This window comes from Pseudopipra pipra, chromosome 25 (assembly GCF_036250125.1).
Source record: "Pseudopipra pipra isolate bDixPip1 chromosome 25, bDixPip1.hap1, whole genome shotgun sequence".
Taxonomy (NCBI): Eukaryota; Metazoa; Chordata; class Aves; order Passeriformes; family Pipridae; genus Pseudopipra; species Pseudopipra pipra.
This window is the reverse complement of record NC_087573.1, coordinates 853,758-872,784: the sequence shown is the minus strand read 5'-3', so window position 1 is coordinate 872,784 and position 19,027 is coordinate 853,758. Positions and strand designations below refer to the sequence as shown.

Below are 19,027 nucleotides of genomic sequence, written 5' to 3'. Positions count from 1 at the left end.
TGGGACACAGGCAAGGAAAGCTGGGCAACTGTGTGAGCTGGAAGGAGGGAACAAGCACGACAAGGTGGGAAAAGATGCCTTTGTGTCTGAATAAAAGGTGCATGAGCAACATGGAGAGACAGGGAAGGACATACCTGTGTCAGAAGAGCTGCAAACAGCAGACTATGAAGCAGAACAAGTGACCACAGGAACATCTGTGCTTCAAGAGGGATTTTAGACAAGGGCCTGGAGGGACAGGACAAGGGGAATGGCTTCACACTGCCAGATGCCAGGATTAGATGGGATATTGGGAAGGAATTCTTGGCTGTGAGGGTGGGGAGGCCCTGGCACAGGTTGCCCAGAGAAACTGTGGCTGCCCCATCCCTGGAAGTGTCCAAGGCCAGGTTGGATGGGGCTTGGAGCAACCTGGGCTAGTGGGAGGTGTCCCTGCCCATGGCAGGGGGTGGAATTGGGTGAGCTTCAAGGTCCCTTCCAACCCAAACCATTCCCCAGTTCCATGATTCTCCATCTGTAAGTGCCCCTCGTGCCCGGCTGGGCAGTGGCACAGTGACCTGGGAGTGGGGCTGTGGCTGTGCCACCGTGAGCCCCTCTGTGGGGTGTGTGTGAGCCAGCAGCACGTGCTCCTTGGGAGTGTGTCAGGAAAAGGACAGGAGAATCCAGACAGGGTCAGGGGGGAAGGTGCACGCAGAGGCCATGGTGCAGCTCCACAGCACAGCAGATCAGGTTTCAGGAGAGCCTGGAGCCGGGGCTGGAGGGGGACAGGAGGTGGGCTCTGCTGCCTGCATTCCCTGGCAGGCAGCACAAGGCAGGTTTAAAGAATATCCTTCCATTTAGGAGTTTGTTTATTATTCTTAACTAAGCAGCTCAGACAGGCAAGCCGGCAGCACTGCATCCACACTGGCTTCCCAGGAAGGCAGGGAAGGGAGGGACAGGAAGGCAGATTTCCAGACTAGGGGCAAAGGGATTTATGTGCCGCTGGGCGAGGGAAGGGGGCAAACCACTTTGCCAGCTATTCAGCAAAGGTGTGGAAGACACTCAGCTTTGGGATGGTGGAGTGGAGCCTGGGTGGGGTGCAGCTGAGTGCCCAAACGGGATCAGACCTGAGTTGCTGCCCCAAAACTCAGCAGCACCTTTGGGTTGGCTGCTCCTCTGACACTTCAAACATTCAGACTGTTGTCCAAAATTCCTCAGACCCAGCAGCAGAGCCTCAGAGATGTGTTTTCTAGGGAGGAGGGAGAAGTGATCTCTCTCCTGTTAAAATCCACTGATTCCATCAGGAGTCACAGGGCATCAGGATATTTGTGGTCCTAGAGGTTCCCTCGCCTCGCAGGTGTGTCCATACCAGGGAGTCAGTGCACATCCCCCAGCTCTGCATTTTGGCTTCTTGGGTCCATCTGGAGACTTTTCAGCCTCCACAGTGATGACCAAGAACACAGAAACCTGGGCCAGGTTGGAAACTCTTCCCTGCAAGGGTGGGGAGGCCCTGGCACAGGCTCTCCTGAGAAGCTGTGGCTGCCCCATCCCTGGAAGTGTCCAAGGCCAGGTTGGATGGGGCTTGGAACAACCTGGTCTAGTGAAAGGTGTCCCTGCCCATGGCAGGGTGGAGAATGAGATGAGCTTTAAGGTCCCTTCCAACCCAAACCATTCTGGGATTCTGTAAAGGAGAGAAAGTATCTGTGTGCACTTCTCACAGGGACAGACCAGGTATCTCTGTGGGATCCCTCAAAGCACAGGTGATGGAAAATTGAAAAGCTGTGCCTGTCTCTAGAGCGACACACACCAGAGTGTTTCCCTGCACACTGCTGGTGCACACACAAGCTCAGCTGAACACCATCCAAGTGTGCAGAGATGCAAAGACAAGCAGTTCCATGTTTTTCAGCCAGCACTTTCCATGCCTCTGACCCTGGTGTGCAAGGAATTGCTGCAGATCCAGGTGCTGGGCACCCACCCGCAGTGTGAGCACCCACCACCCCAGCCCGGTGGGAGGGGGAGCGTCGGTGTCCTCGCAGCTCAGGACGGGAGCGAGGGATGACCTGCCCTCCCCAAGTGCCTGCCTGTGCTCACATGGCCATGAAAATGAGGTCGAGGAAGGTCACTCAGTTCACCAGGATAAATCAAGGAGGAAAGTGGAGTGGAAGCCTGTGAATGCCGGGGAGATCTCAGCAGTGGGAGGTGGTGGGGGAGGAAGGGCTAATGAGACTGGGAATGCCACACACAGGGGAAGTAGAAAATACCAGGGAATGGAAGCAGGGAAACGGTGGCAGCCAAAACAGGAGGCAGGAAAGCCTGGCCTCAGGTCCCTCATCCTGCACCATAACCAAGGCTGTGTGTTAACTCATGGGATTATCCTGCCAGAGGCAGGAGGGCTCCACATCCTCCGGCCCGGCCGCTGACAGGAAACCTTGCACTGGAAACTCGCTTGTGTGCAGTGCAAAATGTCTCACTTCTGTTAGCAATTTGTTCCCCATCACAGGCATTCCTGGAGCAGTGTGGCGGGGTAGGGAACGGGCCAGGAGGGCTGAGCAAGGGGCTCCCACCTGCCCACCTGGATCCTGCACAATGGAGCAGACAGCCAGGCTGTCACCACCTCCCGCTCCCCTCATGGCCCTCAGCCCGCCTTTCACCACCTCCCCTTCCATCTCTCTCCTTTCACCTCCCTTTTGCCAGCCTCCTCATTCCCCTTCTCCACTTTCCCTCTTCTTTCATCCCTTTATTTTTCCTCTGCTCTTGTCTGCAGGCCCCCCAAACTCATCACACCTGTGCCCCGTCACACTCCCAGGTGTGGCAGAGCTCAGCGCTTTCTCCTGGGCTCGATCTGAACCTCCAAAGTGCTTTTAGTGGTCAGTCTTCCCTTGGCACTCTCTGGACAGAAGTCTCTCTCTCTCCCTGCTCCCTTCCCCCTCCTCTTTCTCTCCCTCACATAATATTTTCCATATGAAGAAGCCTTCCTGAAGCCGCACACTGCCCTCTTGGTGAGTCTTAGGCGGGTTAGAGGAGACCCTGGGAGCCTTTAATCCTCTCTCTCTCGCTTGCTTTCATCCTCAGCCACAGCTGGACGCCCCATTGATGTGGAACAGACCAAACACCAGGCCCCTCACTAAGCTGCTGCTGTGGGGCCTCTTCTCCTTCAGAGCCGAGCCGAGCCCGCAGCCCGTGTCCGGCTCACGGAGCGAGGGTCCCGTGTGCCCACCAGCCCCGGCCCCCCCACACATGGCCAGTGTGGGGGTCCCAGCTCTGCCTTCCTCCCCCAGCCCTGCTTCCCTCTTGCTGCTGCTACTGCTTCCCTGAGCCATCTTACACCACCTTATTCTGAAAGAATTCCTCCTTCTCCCTTATCCTAATATTCTCCTTTTTCAAGACCATTTAGGATCAATTCCCACAGCCCCACATCCCTGCAGAGCATCAGGCCTGGGGGAGGGTGAAGGGTTGATCTGTGTTGATGTGCTGAGGAAGCAACTGGCGGAGATGCCCCAGGAAAGACCGGGAAAGCTCCATCATCTGACCAGTCAGGTCTCAAGATTGCAGCAGGCTCAGAGTTTTGGGAAGAAAGGCCCACTGCAGGGGGAGACAAGAATATCATTGAATCATGGAACGGTTTGTGTTGAAAGAGATGTTAATGAGCACCCAGTGCCACCCCCTGCCACGGGCAGGGACACCTTCCACTATCCCGGGTTGCTCCAAGCCCCGTCCAGCCTGGCCTGGGACACTTCCAGGGATGGGGCAGCCACAGCTTCTCTGGGCAGCCTGTTCTGGTGTCTCACTGAATATCCACCTTCTCTACAAACCCTGAGGAACAGATAAGAGAGCTCGGGTGGGCACTGGTCCCCGGAGCCAGGGGACGCAGAGGAGGGACGGAGGAACTGCCGTGTTTGGGCACCTTTCTGCAGCGAGCAGGTGCCCCCCGGGTGGGGTCCCCACGTGGTGAGTTCGCTGAGCCGGGGAATATCGTCCAGGCACGTGAGGCCTCACACAGAACAGGCCGCCCCATCCCTGGCAGCGTGCACGGCCTCGGACGGGGCTTGGAGCCCCCGGGCAGTGGGAGGTGCCCGTGCCCGTGCCCGTGCCCGTGGTGGTCGCCAAGGCCGGGGCCGCTCAGCCCCGAGCGCCGCCATTCCTGAGCCTCCCCCGCCCCCTGGCGGCCGCTGCCCCCCCCGGGCCGGGCTCCTGCGAACCCCCCGGGGTACCACGGGCTGACCCACCCACCCGGGTACCGCGGGCTGAGCCACCCACCCGGGTACCGCGGGCTGAGCCACCCACCCGGGGTACCGCGGGCTGAGCCACCCACCCGGGTACCGCGGGCTGACCCACCCACCCGGGGTACCGCGGGCTGACCCACCCACCCACCCGGGGTACCGCGGGCTGACCCACCCACCCGGGGTACCGCGGGCTGAGCCACCCACCCGGGGTACCGCGGGCTGAGCCACCCACCCGGGTACCGCGGGCTGAGCCACCCCCCCGGGAACAGGGGCTGAGCCACCCACCCGGGGTACCGCGGGCTGACCCACCCACCCACCCGGGGTACCGCGGGCTGACCCACCCACCCGGGGTACCGCGGGCTGTGACACGGGCTGAGCCACCCAGGGTACCACGAGCTGACCCACCCGCGTTAACACGGGCTGCTGTCCGAGTTCCCGGTGGATACAAAGGGAACGAGGCATTAAATAGCAGGGAGAGTCAGAGTTAGGAGAAGTGTTCAAATAGGGCTGATGCAGCACTGGAACAGGTCACTGGGAACGCTGCAACCTCAACTGGTTAAACAGATCTTTAGAAATTACATGGAAAGAGCTGATCCAGCTGTGTCACCAGGCTGGATTAAGTGACCTTCTGAGATAACATTCATCTTCTTTTCTGTGATTCTATAATTAAAAGTCATATTGATCCTCTGTCAGAGGTGCAGCAAAAGGACCACCTTCATTATGTTCTTGCTGCTCCAAGATGCCGAGTCCTCAGCAGGCATCTCTTCGTGACCTGTCCTGTCCCAAAGAGCCTCTCCTCAGAAAGGACCTCCTGGCTGCAGCAAATGCCATGGGAAGGGATGAGGCACAGTTCTTGGCTCACTTTGTAGGCAACCGGTTGCAGAAACTGAACTAATTGCAGACTCCTGGGATTTGTTCGCAAGAGCACGAGCGCGTTCCCTCTTCTCGTTACTGAGCATCAAGTGCCTGATGAGAGAGGGATTTGGGGACAAGACAATGCGGAGATATCTAGCACAAAATGATTAGCCAGAATGTATTGTTAATAAGCTGCTTATTCATATAATTGGAAATTCCTCACAGCCAGGGTGTCAGTACGGTCTCTGTGCTGCTCTGGTGGAGCGGGGCAGGTACTGGCCCAGGGGACCCCGCTGTGAGCACTGTGCTGGCAGAGGACTCACTGCCACTGACTGCTCTGCTGTCACTGCCTTCAAGGGCAGAGAAGGACACAGGGATGTCAAGGGGAGGCAGAAGGGACTTGGCCAAGCCCTGCTGATGAGAGGCACAATTCCCAGCATGGCAAGTACAAGGTGTCTGGGAGCAGAGTGGAAGGACAGGCCTCCTCCAGCATCCTCACAACAGCTAGAGAAACAAAGGCCAGGGAAGCTTGGAGTCAAGGCAAACAAGACCTGATGCTGTTTGTGCTTCCCAAAGCAGCTATTTGGGGCAGAGCCAGCTGTGAAACATCCATGAGTGAGTCCCCCCAGGGCTGTGACAGCTGTCACCAAAGAGGACTTTGGTGGTGGCTCTGACACACACTCAGTGACTGACCTGGAGGATTCCACAGGTGGCTTTGCTCACTTGGAGAACTGGCTTTGCCTGGATTTCCATGGAGCAAAGTTTCTTGGGGAGGCCAAGGGAAAGGAGGAGAAAATTCCTGCTGCTGCCAATCTTCTGTTGTTCAGGTAAGAGAAGGCGTGAGGAACTGGGATAATCCCCGTGTCCTATTGCCTCAGCAGCCCCCAGGAATGAGGGGCAGGGATTCACTATCACACACGACTGACACAGCCTCTGTTTCCTTACCAAACCTTTTATATCCTCAGCCTTTTGAAGCCTCCGCAGAGCCAGCTCAGGCCTGTTAGCTATTCCACAGAGGGAATATAATTCCACAGATATTTGTGCTCACTGTATCTCTAGACACAAAGCTTGAATAGGTATGAAAAGCTCTGTCCCCGAGCACAGAACTGAGCTGTAACCAAAGCTGGAGAATCTCCTCACTTTTGACGACTGATTTCCTGCCTGATCCCTCCCTTTCTCTCAGGTCCACACACTGAACCCACCAGCCATCCCAAGGACTGGGCTGAACTGCAGTGAAACCAGCCCTGAGCCACACAGCACAAATCCTTCCTCTTTCAAGGGACTGTTCCTGACTCATGCAGCAGGATAGACTGAAACCAAGGAATCCCCCAACACTGCAACTCAAAGAACAGTTGCTACACCAGACCTTCACAGCCAGGCAGCAATCTTTGCTTGAGGAGAACTACATTTTAGTGCATATTTGTGAATTTGAACCCCAAAATATATTTGCTTCCCATGAAAGATCAGATCATTCTTTACTTAAATTGGTGTCATCCTTGACAATATAATAAAAACTGAATTTGGAATAAGGAAAAGATCCTGTTTTTCCATTAGCAATGCAGAGGGATGCTGAGAGACAACATTCCTTCTCTTTGCTTTCAGTGGAAAGAAACAAATGCTGGAAATTTTGGCAATATGGCTGATGGTGTGTCCTCCCTATGGCACATCACAGTGACATTGCACTAAGATCCCTGAATCCATTTATTTACAACTCATTTGCTCATAGTATTCCAATTAATTCATTCATCTAATTAATTCATTAAGATCTTACAACAGTCCAAGTTTGCCCAGGAAACCCATGTACAATATCCACTGAAGTAAAAAGGGCCAGATTCAATAGATGATGAGTGAGCTTTTCCTGTGGGAACTGGAGAGACCAAGTCCAACTAAAACCTCATAATTCCCTTCCCACGTGCACCTAAAGGAAATCCCATAAATTTAGTATGAGTAGCATTCATCAGTTCTTTAAGATGGACCTTTAAGCACCTCAGAGGATGCACTAAGGGAAGAAGTCCCTGTCCTGCTTTCCCCAGGGACGGATCCCGGCCAGAAGTGCCCAGCACAGACTTACAGAGGCAGTGTTGTCTCTGGGGACACGATGGCTGTGTCTCAGAGGGAGGGACTTCTCTGGGGATGTGCTCCAGGGACACAGCCGGGCTGGTGCTGGCAGCCTCAGCTGGCAGCCTCGGAGCACCTGGCAGCAGTTTTAGAGAGAAACATCGGGCTGCAACCGGAGCGCGAGAGAACAAACCCCACACCCCGAAACCAACCCAAAAGCTGGTGAGCACCTGCACACACCAGGACACAGAACCAACCAGGGGCATTGGGGCCCAAAATCTGCTGGTGGATAGCAAACTCAGCCCCGTCCCCCACTCGCCTGGGAGGAAGAGGAGGCAGCCTCATGGCTGGGGGGTGGACGAGCAGAGTGACAAAGCAAATGACACCGGCCAGGCGAGAGAAGCAACGGGCCTTTGACATCAGGACAGGCTGTGCTCAGCACTTCCCCAAATGCACCCAGAAATCATCTTAATATCAATGTTGTAACAAAACATGGGGAGGTATTTCCGCCTGAGGCAAGACCTCAGGCACTTCCTCCAGCCGTGCCACTGCCAGGCAGGAGGGACCACACGGCAGACACACAGGGGCAGACAGGGTGGGCAGCCCCCAGCAATGCCCCTTCCCTGGGCCTGAGCGTGGCCATGGAGCTGAGAGCCCTCCTGCTGCTGCTGCTCTGCTTCCCAGGTAAGAGAAGGGCTGGGCATGTCCCAGGGGAGTGGAACATCCTTCCCCACCTCCCACTGCCTGGGGAGCTCCACAGTGGGGGAACCCCCAACCTCAGCTGGACTCTGATGGGGGCAACTCACTTGCAGGGGTGGGGAGGGAAAGGGCAGCCCCAATTCCCACCACACACATCTGGCTCCTCCAGGCTCCCAGGACAAACCAGCCTGGAAGCACAGAGCTGTGGCCTCCAAAGCAGCCCCAGCAGCTCTCCCAGCTGGATTTCCCATCACACTGGCCCAGCTCAGCACCTCTGATTGCAGCCCTGGATCAGGACAGTGTCCGTGGGCACCGCCTGCCCCCCATCCCTGCAGAGAGCACAAAGCTTCCAGCATGGGGTAGGCTGGGGAATCAAGGCAACCTGCACCTTGCACAGCCTCACAGCCAGGGGTTGCTGGGCATCCTCAGGGATGTGGCACAGAGGAGCTGCAGGTTGCACACACCTGCTCTGGCTCCTTCCCTCTGCCTGTCCCACCACCCTGAACAGACCACCCAGGGCACTGTGTGGGCAGGGGTTGGTCTCCATGTGCCTGAACGAGGAGCAGTGACAATGGAGCTGGTTTGCTGGGACAGCTCCCAACACTGTGCCACGGATGTCTCCAGTCAGGCTTGAAAGTCCAACACCTCGAGCACCACTTTGTGGGCTTTAAACCACAGCTGCAATCCCAGCTCAAACCTCAGCACTGCCCACCAGAAATCAGCCCTCCTGTTTGCAAGCAGGTGAATTCAGCAGGGGGAATGGACTCTGATTTTTGGAGTCCTTCCAGATACAAGTGTCCACAGGGGAAGGTCAGAGCCTGTTTCTCTGTGTCTGTGGGAAGGCTGTGGGCAGCCCTGCTTCAGCTCCCCTCTCCCTCAGCACATCTGATATTTACAGGTCTCCAAGCCCAAGCACCTCCTGCTGAGGAGAGACGACGGGAAGGGGACACTCTGTATGTCCAGTGTCCTTACACAGACAAGACTTCTGGTAATCAGTGGAAACGCTGGTGCCGCCTGATAAATGACCAATGCTATGACTTATGGGCAAGCACCCAGCACTCGAGCCAAAGCACAGAGAGAATTACAATAAAGGATTACCCCGCTGCTAAGATCGTCTCTGTCACCATGACTGACCTCAAGGCAGAGGACTCAGGCACATACGCCTGTGAAAGTTCCTCTAGCAGTTCTCCACTGAAGAGGATCTCACTGAACGTTTTCAAGGGTGAGTACCTTGTCAGAAAGCCACATCATTCCTTCCCCTGCTCCCCTCTCCCCCAGAGCAGAGCAGCTTCCCCTGATCCCCCCAGCCCCACTCCCCAGCCTCATTTGCTGCCTTCCCCAGTGAGTGAAGGAGCCCCACAGACCTGGCTGGCCCTGCAGGTTCCCAGCAACCTCTTGTCCTGCCTTACCTCACCCCTACCTCTGCCTTGATGAGGGGCTCTCCATGAGGGCGTTGCCCCAGGGCAGGGTCTGTCCCAGATGCCCAGCTCGGGGAGGGAGGTGAATGCCCTTGTGCCCACTGCTCATTGGGAAGTGACCACCTTGCGTTTCAGAGGTGCTCCAGTGGGAGTTGGACACTCTGCGGGTGCAGTGCCCGTACAGCACAACCTGGTGCCGGAGAGAAGGGCAGACTGAGTGCAGAGTCATGGCGAGCACAGATTCCCGTTCAACACGGAGCAACAGCAGAGCTCCACACGACAGAACATCGCTGATGTACAACCACCTGAATACTCTCGTCACCATGAGGAGGCTGCAGGCCCGGGACACCGGCACGTACTGGTGTGCACTGAGCTCCGGCCGCACCCGAGTAATGGAGGTCGTGCTCTCTGTCTTCAAGAGTGAGTACCTACTGCCCTCTCAGTGTCCCAGAGTGAGCACCTACTGCCCTCTCAGTGTCCCAGAGTGAGCACCTACTGCCCTCTCAGTGTCCCACAGTGAGCACCTACTGCCCTCTCAGTGTCCCAAAATGAGCACCTACTGCCCTCTCAGTGTCCCACAGTGAGCACCTACTGCCCTCTCAGTGTCCCAGAGTGAGTACCTACTGCCCTCTCAGTGTCCCAGAGTGAGTACCTACTGCCCTCTCAGTGTCCCAGAGTGAGTACCTACTGCCCTCTCAGTGTCCCAGAGTGAGCACCTACTGCCCTCTGTGTCCCACAGTGAGTACCTACTGCCCTCTCAGTGTCCCAGAGTGAGTACCTACTGCCCTCTCAGTGTCCCACAGTGAGCACCTACTGCCCTCTCAGTGTCCCACAGTGAGCACCTACTGCCCTCTCAGTGTCCCAAAATGAGCACCTACTGCCCTCTCAGTGTCCCAGAGTGAGCACCTACTGCACTTGCAGTGTCCCAGAGTGTCTCAGTTTATGAGTCATTTTTGCCCCCAGTAATCTGGGTCCAGTCCCTTCTGCTCCACATGTCTGGAGGTAGAAGCAGACCCAGGGTGCCACTGTGCCTGCTTTGGGGTCTCACCAAGCATTCTGGATGTTTTCCAGGGACCCAGCAGTACACAGCCAAGGAGTCAGGCAACATCTCTGTCCAGTGTCAGTACAAGAACACGGACTATGGGGCTGTGAGCAAAGCCTGGTGCAAAGAGGAAGCAGGGACATCATGTGAGATCCTGGTCACCACAAGCTCAGGGCCTTCAGGGAACCAAAGGACATCTCAGGATGGCAGAGTCAGGATCCAGGACAACACTCAGCAGGGGATTGTCACCATCACCATGGAGCAGCTGCAGGCCCAGGACTCTGGCGTGTACTGGTGTGCGCTCCATGAAAGCTCTGGTCTCTCCCGGATGGAGGAGGTCACACTCGAGGTTTCCGAGGGTATGTATGGACCTGTCAGCACACTCTGTGTTTGTAGATCCCAGACTCACTTTCCTGCTCTGTCCCTCTGCACTGCTCAGCTTACACCACCCCACACCTTACACCTGCCTGTGTTTGCCTGACCCTACAGCACTGGACCTTCTCATGGCCACCACGTTATGGAGTAGCAGCAGGGATGGGAGGTGAACCACACGTGTGCTGTGCTGTTCCCCTTTAACCTGGGAGCAGGTTCAGCTGTCCTGAGAGGTGTTTCTGTCTCTCATCCTCTGATACCAGTTCTGCCCCTTTATAGTGACTCATCCCTTGGCTTTAAGACCTTCACACTGGGTTGTCAAGGGAACAACCTTTAGACCTGTATTTTAAAGATCTGTGACTTGGGCTCTCTTTCAGCATGATGCTCTAACAGTAAGGGATGGCACTGAGCTGCAACCTGGCTCTTGAAGGACTAGAGGAACAGGCAGTGCAGACCATGGGAGGGGACAGTGATGCTCTGGAAAAAGTCGAGCACGTGGGTTCTGCACACCCTCCCCTGGGCACAGGAACAGCAATGGCAGGGGGGTTTCACTGGTAAATGCAAAGCATTTGTGACTGTTCCTCTCTTCACACCTGCCATTGCAGCTTTGTCAGACACCGAAGGCTCAAGTCAAGCAACTCCTTTGGGCAACAGCCCAGCACCCAGGTAAGAGTCTCTGAGCTTGAACACACACAAGTTATTCATGTTTTGTCCCCAAAACATCTGGGGCAGGCAGTCCCTGGGTACTCTGATTCCTGCCTACAGAGGGCTTAAGTATGGTAGGATCCTTACCAAAGCTGGCCTCTCCTCTTCCAGCTCCTGCCCGGAGCATAATTCCAGAGGAGGAGGCAGATTAGTAAAATCAGCTCTGGTGCACCAGGTGCTGCAAAACACAGGAGGAAAAGACAGTTCCTGTTCCAGAGAGCCTGGAATTGTGCTCAGAGCTTTGAACAGTGCCTTGTTTCTAAAGCCTGGAGAATAGTTTAGGAAAAGCTCAGAAGGCACAACCAGGTAGAAAAATCAGATTGCATTGCTGCAGGAGAACCAGACCCTCCTTCTGAGTGCATAGAACTGAACATGAGATCTGTTCCTGTCCCTTTTGGTCACTGTTTGGTACTGGGCTGTTACACCATCCAACACTGGTAACTCCCTTGCTCTCCTGGCTGCAGCTCAAATGTCAACACCTTCATCCTACTGTCTGTGGTGCTGAGCATCCTGCTCATCCTGGCTCTCGTCACCTCGGTAGCGCTGTGTGTCAGGCTGCAAAAGCTCCTGGAGAGAACAGGTATGTGGAGCTGGGGCTTGCCTCCTGTCCTGGTCTGTACCAGACAGGGCCTTCTCTGCCATCCTTTCCCCCTCCAGGTGAGCTCGTTCCCAGCTCCCAGTGCCCTGGAGATCAGGCAGGTGCAGGCTGGGAAGCCTCAAGGCAGATTCCTCGCTGCCATCTCTGCTCACAATAAGTCAAACCTGGGTTCCTGCAGACCCTGCACAGGAACCTGCAAACATGTTAGGGGAGAACTGAAGTGAGCCCAAGGTGTTCCCCAGGCTCAGGGCAGAGGGGTCCCACTGCACATCCACTGCTCCTATCACTGGGCAATCCCACGGCCTTCCCCACACCTCCTGAGGCACAGGCAATGCCAGGGCTTTTCATGGCTTCTCTACTTCTAAAACCTCTGATTTTGGCTTATTCCAAAGGTAACCGAGGAGCAGAGGACACCTATGACAATTCAGAGGGCACAGCACAGGTAAGGAAAATGAGTGATTTCCCATGTGGTACCGAGGCCCTGACCAATACTCTGTGAGGAGCTGTTGGACCCACCTGATGAGGACCTTGGAGCTCACTTTGGTTGTGAGCAGGAGGGAAATGGTATTTAATGTCCCCAGAGAGAGGAATGTTCCTAGCTGGAGAGAGAAGGGGGTAATAGATGTAGGGAAACTCCAACAGGAAAAAAACACAGTGGACCAAATTCTAGTAACCCCTGAGAAATGACTGAAGGACTAGTAACCAAGGTTAGACCATGCAGTTGTTACCAGGAGAGGTGATGAAGAAGAGTCTTCTGTTCTTTCACCTCTTTCAGTGCCAGCTGTGACCTGGCACTGTGTCATGCTAACAAGTATTTTCCCTTTCTTTTCACAGCTTGGCAGCACCGAAAGAAGAGAAAGTTCCAAGGACGACACCAAGGGCCTAAACCACAATAACCTGGACTTGCAATCCCGGCCCAGCTCTGAGGGTCCTCTTTACTGCAATATTGAACCCAGCCAGGCTCACAGGAAGCCCCAAGGGGAAAATGTGGAATATGCTGTCATTGCATTCAACCAGTTCCCAAGGAATGATGCAGGATGAAGCACAGAGTCCCCAAACAATCCAGAAATGGGAGAAACAAGCTGGAATACGAAGTGGGAATGAGGAGTAGGAGGTGTGTGGATGGACACTGGGGAGGAGCTGAGGTTTGCTGCCATGTGTGTGTTGCCTGTGCGTTTTCTGACCTCCCTGCTGTTAATGGCCAGTAGAGGCTTTGCCACACTTGTGGCAGATTGTCTCGGGTCAGACAGAGGTGTGGGGTTATTCCCAGGATACCTTGTACATCTGTTTTTCCAGTTCCATTAAAATGCAGACTCTTGGAGAGGCAGGTGTGAGCTTTTGAAAAAGAGCAGTATTTGTCTGGACATTGCTGGGTTTGGTATTCCAGCTATGCTCTGGTACAAACTCTGCCCCATTCCTGAGGATTCAGCTCCTGTGGCCAAGTGAACTGATTGCAGTGCTGCAGGGATCAAACTTGAACCTTTTGAAATGGGTTGGGAATGGGAGTGCTGGATTATAAGAATAAGCAGAACCAACATCTGCACTTCCCTCTCGCTGCTGGAAACTCTCCAAATGACGTTTGCTGCCTGTATTTAGTAGCCATGTGAGGAGCAACCTGAAACGAGTTTTCTGGGGCTCAGCTCCATTTCTCCAAAAGACCAGAAGCTCTGGCATCTGATTTCCCTGCCCCAAGCCCTGCAGACAGGTCTGAGACCAAAGGAGCCTGAACCATCCCTCATTCCCAGGCCAGTCACATCCAACAGGCTTCTCTTGCTAGGGCTGCAGCAGGGAGGCTGATGGAATTTTTGAGATTTTCAGAGTTGATGTGACAGAAAGAAAAAGAAAATGGTTCTGGAAATGGTTCATTCAGCCCAAGATTCCCCTAACAATTTGCTCTTCATGCAGTTACACTGGGTCAAGCTGTGGAAGAGTAATAGTAGAAAACAATGGAATGGAAGAGAGGCATTTTCAGGATGATTCTCAAAGAGAATCCAGATTTGTGCTCACTGGAGCAAGAAGGAACAAAAACTGCAATCAGTCACCTCACAAAGAATTTCTCTGAGGTACCATTTTCTTAACCACTAACTCAAGGAAAGAAAAAGAGGCACATTTAAGACTGGACAGACCTGCAGATTCATCAGTACACCAGTTAAGAAGTCAGGGTCTACTCATACTTGCATGGAAGATCTCCAAGTAAATAAATAAATTCAAAACCAGAAAACAGCACCCAGCCTCCCAGTCTGCTGATGCTCTGGGAGGTCCCTGAGGGCAGTCCTGAGCTGGCTTGGAATCAGTGCCCCCAGCCCTCAATCCTGTGTCCTTTCTGCCAGGCCCAGAACACTGTTGGGCTCATTTAAAGCAGCCACAGCTTCAGCCAGGGCAGTGCCCCTGAGCTCCTGTGGTTAGCTGGCAAACAGAAATGCTTCATGTGCAGGCTCTTCTACATCTTCTTTCTCCTGAAAACCCACAAGATGATGTCCTTGCCCTCCTTCCACCCCGGGATGCTGACAGAGCCACCTGCAGATCCCCATGAGAGCCACTCTTTCCATTTGGGCTTTCCAGTAATTCCCCCCATGCACAGCTCCTGTAAATCATTTACAGGGGCCTGGAACGACAGGGCAAGGGGGAATGGCTTCCCACTGACAGGGGCAGGGTTAGGTGGGATATTGGGGGAAATTCCCCCCTGTGAGGGTGGGCAGGCCCTGGCCCAGGTTGCCCAGAGAAGCTGTGGCTGCCCCATCCCTGGAATTGTTCAAGGCAGGTTGGATGGGGTCTGGAGCAACCTGGGCTAGTGGAAGATGTTCCTGCCAAAGGCAGTGGGCTGGAACTGGATGAGCTTTGAGGTCCCTCGGGCCCAAACCAGAGGGATTCCGTGGCTCTGTGAAGTCCTGTTCCAGTGGGAGCTGAGCCCAGCAGGACCCCCCAGCCCACGGCTTGAGGCCATCACATGATGCTCCCTCCTGGGCTGTCTAGACTGAGCTGAGTCCTGGCTGGGACTGGGCAATGCTGATGCCTGAATTTTCAGCCCGTCCCTGGTAATTGCTCAATGTGCAGGATGAAAAAGATGCCAAGTTCCTGTGCTCGTTCCTTCCGTCAGAGCAAGGAGGGGGAGAGGGAGCTGCCCTTGGGCAGAGCCCATGTCCCTCTTCTCCAGGCTGCTCTCCCATCCCCTGCTCTGCTCAGCTCACATGGAGAGGCTCAGCCACCTCATCTTGGTCTTCCTGTCAGGTAAGAGGAACGTGTGGCTTTGGGTTTCAAGGGAAAAGGGCTGACAGGGTAAAGGACTGGGGCAAAGCTTGGTCTCCACCTGAAGGCTCCTTCCTTGGAGTTTTCTCCTTTCCTTTTATTTACCAAAGGGCCAGTGGTGATCCCAGTGCTCCCAGCTTTCCTCACAGGGATCCTTTTGAGTCAGAACAGGAAACACTGATGAAAGAAGTCCTGTGTGCCTCTTTTGTGAAATGTGAAATTGCAAAATCCTGTGTGTTTGCATTTGCAGGGCTTTGAATGTCATTTACATATATGTAAATTACCACAGGAGGGTTCAAGGGAAGGGAAATAAAACCCAGTGAAGGGCAGAGCTCTGAACTCTTGGGCACCTGGCTCTTTGCAGCTGGGAGAGGCACAGCCCTTGGAAGTGAGAACCAAGGCACAGGACCCAGGTGGGGCTCCCAGCTCTCTGCCTTCTCTCCTCAGCCACTTTGGAGATTCCAGCTCCCTGCAGCACTGCAGGGAATAGCAACAAACCCAGGCTGTGGGAGCACAGAAACCTGTCCCAAAAATCTGAATGAGTTTGGAAAATGTTCACTATACTTTTTGCAGTAGAACCCAGGAAGGGAGGAGGAACACAGACAGTTTCTGATCTGTCAGCAGAACTGGTTGAAAAGAGAATGACACAACATTTTCCACAGAGAAATCAGGAAATGATTCCAACTGAGAGGTGTTTTGCTGTGCTGTGGGAATATTGTAGGGACTGATGGGGCAGAGCTGGAGGAAGGAGGGGTCCTCAAGAGAAAGAGGAGAGGCAGGCAAAGTGTTCTGGAAGGATTGCACAGGACTGGACAGGACACACTGTAAGTCCTGACTGGAAGAACTGAGTGCAGCAGTGTACTGGGATAAAGACTCGGAGGTGTTGGATACTTGTGGAGCACAGATCTATTTTATGTCTTGTTCTAGTCAAGCTGAAAGAACTTCAGATCTTTTAGTTTATAATTCACTTAGAATTGTTGAAATTATTTTAAGCAGTGTTATTAAAAGCCTCAGCCAGCACAAAGTCCTCACAAGAGCCTATTTTTAAATTTACTTCTGTTTTATCGTTACTTATGGTTTAACAGAAACATTTGCCTCTGAATTTTTTTACTAGAAATAGAGATTTCCACAAATACCACACTGTACTTCTCTCTGGAAGTATTAATAGCTCAGACTGTCCCCTCTGCCATTTCCTGTCACAAAGAGGAATGGAAATTAGAAATAAGGAACCAAGACAATTAAAAAAAGCCAAGCAGCCAAAAACCAGTTGTCAACATGGTTAAAATTTGTAAGATATTAAAAGATAGAGTGGAAAAAAACTGCTAAATGCCTGGATTTAGAAGTGGGGGTGGGATTCAGAAGCAACCTCCTAGCCAGCAAGCAGGACAGTGGTTTGTAGGTGTCAGTGTGATTCCAGCACTTTCCAGGGCAGTGTGGCTTTGCTCTGCCTGTGTAAAGAGCTTCAAAATGGGGATAAAGTTCATGGGCATTTACTGCAAAGGGCCTTTTCTGCAGCAGAGGGTATTCCACAGCCAAATACCGTAAAAGAGCTTTTAAAAATCAGGGCAGCTTGTCTGGTGCCAGCTCAACCTACCTGGATGCCCAGCTCCATGCTCCTCAGGATCAGAGCACGGGGCAAGTTTATATTTAATGCCCGAATCCTGAAGACAAACTGGGCAGGAGCACAGGGATGACAGAGGTGGATGTGGCTGAGCTCCAGACTGACTCCAGAGCAGCCACCACAGGGCCAGGAGGGAAGGCAAGGACCAAAGTTTACCCAAGCTTCAGAAAATCTGCAAATATTAAGGAAGCTGATACCTCCTGCCCTCAGTGCCACCCCAAGAACTGCTGCCTGGCAAGAGCCAAATCACCCACCAGGCACAGGGTCACCACAGACATTTTTCACAACACCTGAGCCAAGACTCTGAGCACACTGATCGTTGATGGGGGAAGCAGACAGGTGACAGCCCTACAGGTGACAGCCCTACAGGTAGCAGCACTACAGGTGACAGCTGCCATCACTAGAGCAGTAAAGGGTGAAAATGATGTTCAGCATCACCACAGCAGTGAGGGATAGACATGAGAGACACTGGGCTCACCCCTCTCCCCTCCCTCCCAGCATCCTGTGCTGCAGAGAACGTCACTGTGGTGTATGGGATGGAGGGGGGCACCATTTCTGTCAACTGCTCCTACGATCCCCAGCAGCAGTGGTGGAGAGAGAAGAGCTGGTGCAGGCAGGTCGATGAGACCAAGTGCCAGCACGTGGTGAGTGCCCGATCCTTCTGGCTGCCCTTCCTGAGGGGCAGGAAAAGCACCACCTCCATCAGGGACAACATCCACGACGGGGTCCTGACGGTCACCATGAGCCAGCTCAGGAAGGAGGATGCTGGGCTGTACCAGTGCAGAACTGATTTCCTGGGGGACACAAAGAGCCTGAGGAAGGTGCAAGTGGAAGTGCTGAGAGGTACGTCCTGGGGTTTGAGTTCCACGAGTTCCTACTCGAATTTCAGGGGTGCCTGCAGATGCCAAGGTGTCACCTCAGTAAACATCTACTGTTGTCTCACTCTGGGGAGGTTCTGTGCTTCATTGCCTCTCTTTATTCCTGAGGTACAGCACTGTCACTTCACTGGTGCTGGATGTCCAACATGCCATCCCCTTCTTGCTGCTCAGACTGATCTCCTGGCACACAGCCCCATGCCCCACCTCACCTTGGCTACTGGTGACACCAATGAACATCACCCAGAGGCACCTGCAGACTAAACTGTTCTGTTTCTGTCAGCAGCTGTCCTGGAGACCCAAGTGCCAGAGGAGCCCAGAGCTGTGCAGAGCATCTCCAGGTGAGCCTAAAACTTGTGCTGGGATCTCTAGTCTTCCTAGGACTAAGGCAGTACCTCAAGAGTTTTTTAAATGTTTGAACCATCTCCCTCATGGTTGTATTTCTGGTTCCCCACAGCTCCCCTCCCAAAGTGGATTTCACTGTTTTCTACATCCTTGCTGGGCTCCTGGTTACCAAGTTCATGGTGGCTGTACTGATCTGTATCGTTGGCATCAGCAGGAAGAACAGAGAAAGAGAGCAGAACCCAAGCCTGAGTGAGCAGCAGGTCCTCCCTGGCCCCTCCCAGGAGAGAGCTGTGTGAGCTGAGCCAAAGGGAGTCCATGGAAAAGGAACATCAGGCGTTTGCAGGCAAAGCTTTGCCACCTGCTGTAAGAAAAGGATCACTACTAAACACAGGTGTGGATGAACCTGTCACTTTGGAGAGGGAATGTCACCATCTACCACCTCTTCTCATTGGCATCACACCCCCAGGCAGAGTTATTCCAGATACCATCCCCAATATCATTCCACCACAGTCTGAACTGAGACCCAGCAACATCCTGTCATCTCAGGGCAGTGCCAGGTGACAGATTCTGTCTTTACAAGGCGAGGAAGACTAATTCCCAGAAGTTGCTTTGTACAGTGTGGATCCTTGGAGTCCCTGTGGAAAGGCATAAGGAACTGCAGGACAGCCCAGAAAGGGATGTGGTCTCCTTGCAGCTCCGAGCCTGCTTCCTCATTTCTGAAAGGACTTGGTGAGCAAATGAACTGTCTCTCTGTAGTTCTCCCTGTATTTTTTCTCCCCACTCAAGGGGATGTTACCAACATGTGGTGGTTGTTCATCTCTCCCCACAGTGAAGCTGCCTTTGGGCCTCCCAGGCAGACCCCAAACCCAGGGGCATTCACACTTCTTTTCCCTGCAATACTAAATAAAATAAAACTGATTCTCTGACTTAGGATGGATTCATGGTAGTGGGCTGCAGGACACCAGGTCACAGTCATCCCCCAAAGAAGAAGTGACAG

The 19,027-nt window shown here is 53.8% G+C and overlaps 2 protein-coding genes across 3 annotated transcripts; both read left to right on the top strand.

Moving 5' to 3' along the window:
• The first annotated feature begins 7,406 nt into the window (after positions 1-7,406).
• On the top strand, positions 7,407-13,264 carry TREML2 (triggering receptor expressed on myeloid cells like 2). Its single transcript, XM_064635555.1, has 8 exons — positions 7,407-7,793; positions 8,707-9,030; positions 9,362-9,646; positions 10,298-10,627; positions 11,246-11,306; positions 11,810-11,925; positions 12,336-12,385; positions 12,778-13,264. Exons 1-8 carry the CDS (start codon positions 7,751-7,753, stop codon positions 12,982-12,984), a joined length of 1,416 nt encoding a protein of 471 aa, XP_064491625.1. The 5' UTR covers positions 7,407-7,750; the 3' UTR covers positions 12,985-13,264.
• A 1,760-nt stretch (positions 13,265-15,024) lies between these two features.
• LOC135402427 (triggering receptor expressed on myeloid cells 2-like) lies at positions 15,025-18,956 on the top strand. 2 transcript variants are annotated; one of them, XM_064635577.1, is made up of 4 exons: positions 15,025-15,171; positions 17,309-17,653; positions 17,972-18,026; positions 18,143-18,956. In XM_064635577.1, exons 1-4 carry the CDS (start codon positions 15,081-15,083, stop codon positions 18,324-18,326), a joined length of 675 nt encoding a protein of 224 aa, XP_064491647.1. In that variant the 5' UTR covers positions 15,025-15,080; the 3' UTR covers positions 18,327-18,956. The 2 variants fall into 2 exon arrangements, with proteins under 2 accessions (XP_064491647.1, XP_064491646.1); XM_064635576.1 differs by having other exon boundaries at positions 17,969-18,026.
• Positions 18,957-19,027: the final 71 nt, after the last annotated feature.

Bases quoted from the DNA above. Each gene is read 5' to 3' on its own strand.
- TREML2 (XM_064635555.1), top strand. From the start codon at position 7,751: ATGGAGCTGAGAGCCCTCCTGCTGCTGCTGCTCTGCTTCCCAG. The intron at 7,794-8,706 runs GTAAGAGAAGGG...TGATATTTACAG, and splicing joins GCTGCTGCTCTGCTTCCCAG to GTCTCCAAGCCCAAGCACCT. The intron at 9,647-10,297 runs GTGAGTACCTAC...GATGTTTTCCAG, and splicing joins CGTGCTCTCTGTCTTCAAGA to GGACCCAGCAGTACACAGCC.
- LOC135402427 (XM_064635576.1), top strand. From the start codon at position 15,081: ATGTCCCTCTTCTCCAGGCTGCTCTCCCATCCCCTGCTCTGCTCAGCT. The intron at 15,172-17,308 runs GTAAGAGGAACG...CCTCCCTCCCAG, and splicing joins CATCTTGGTCTTCCTGTCAG to CATCCTGTGCTGCAGAGAAC. The intron at 17,654-17,968 runs GTACGTCCTGGG...TGTTTCTGTCAG, and splicing joins GCAAGTGGAAGTGCTGAGAG to CAGCTGTCCTGGAGACCCAA.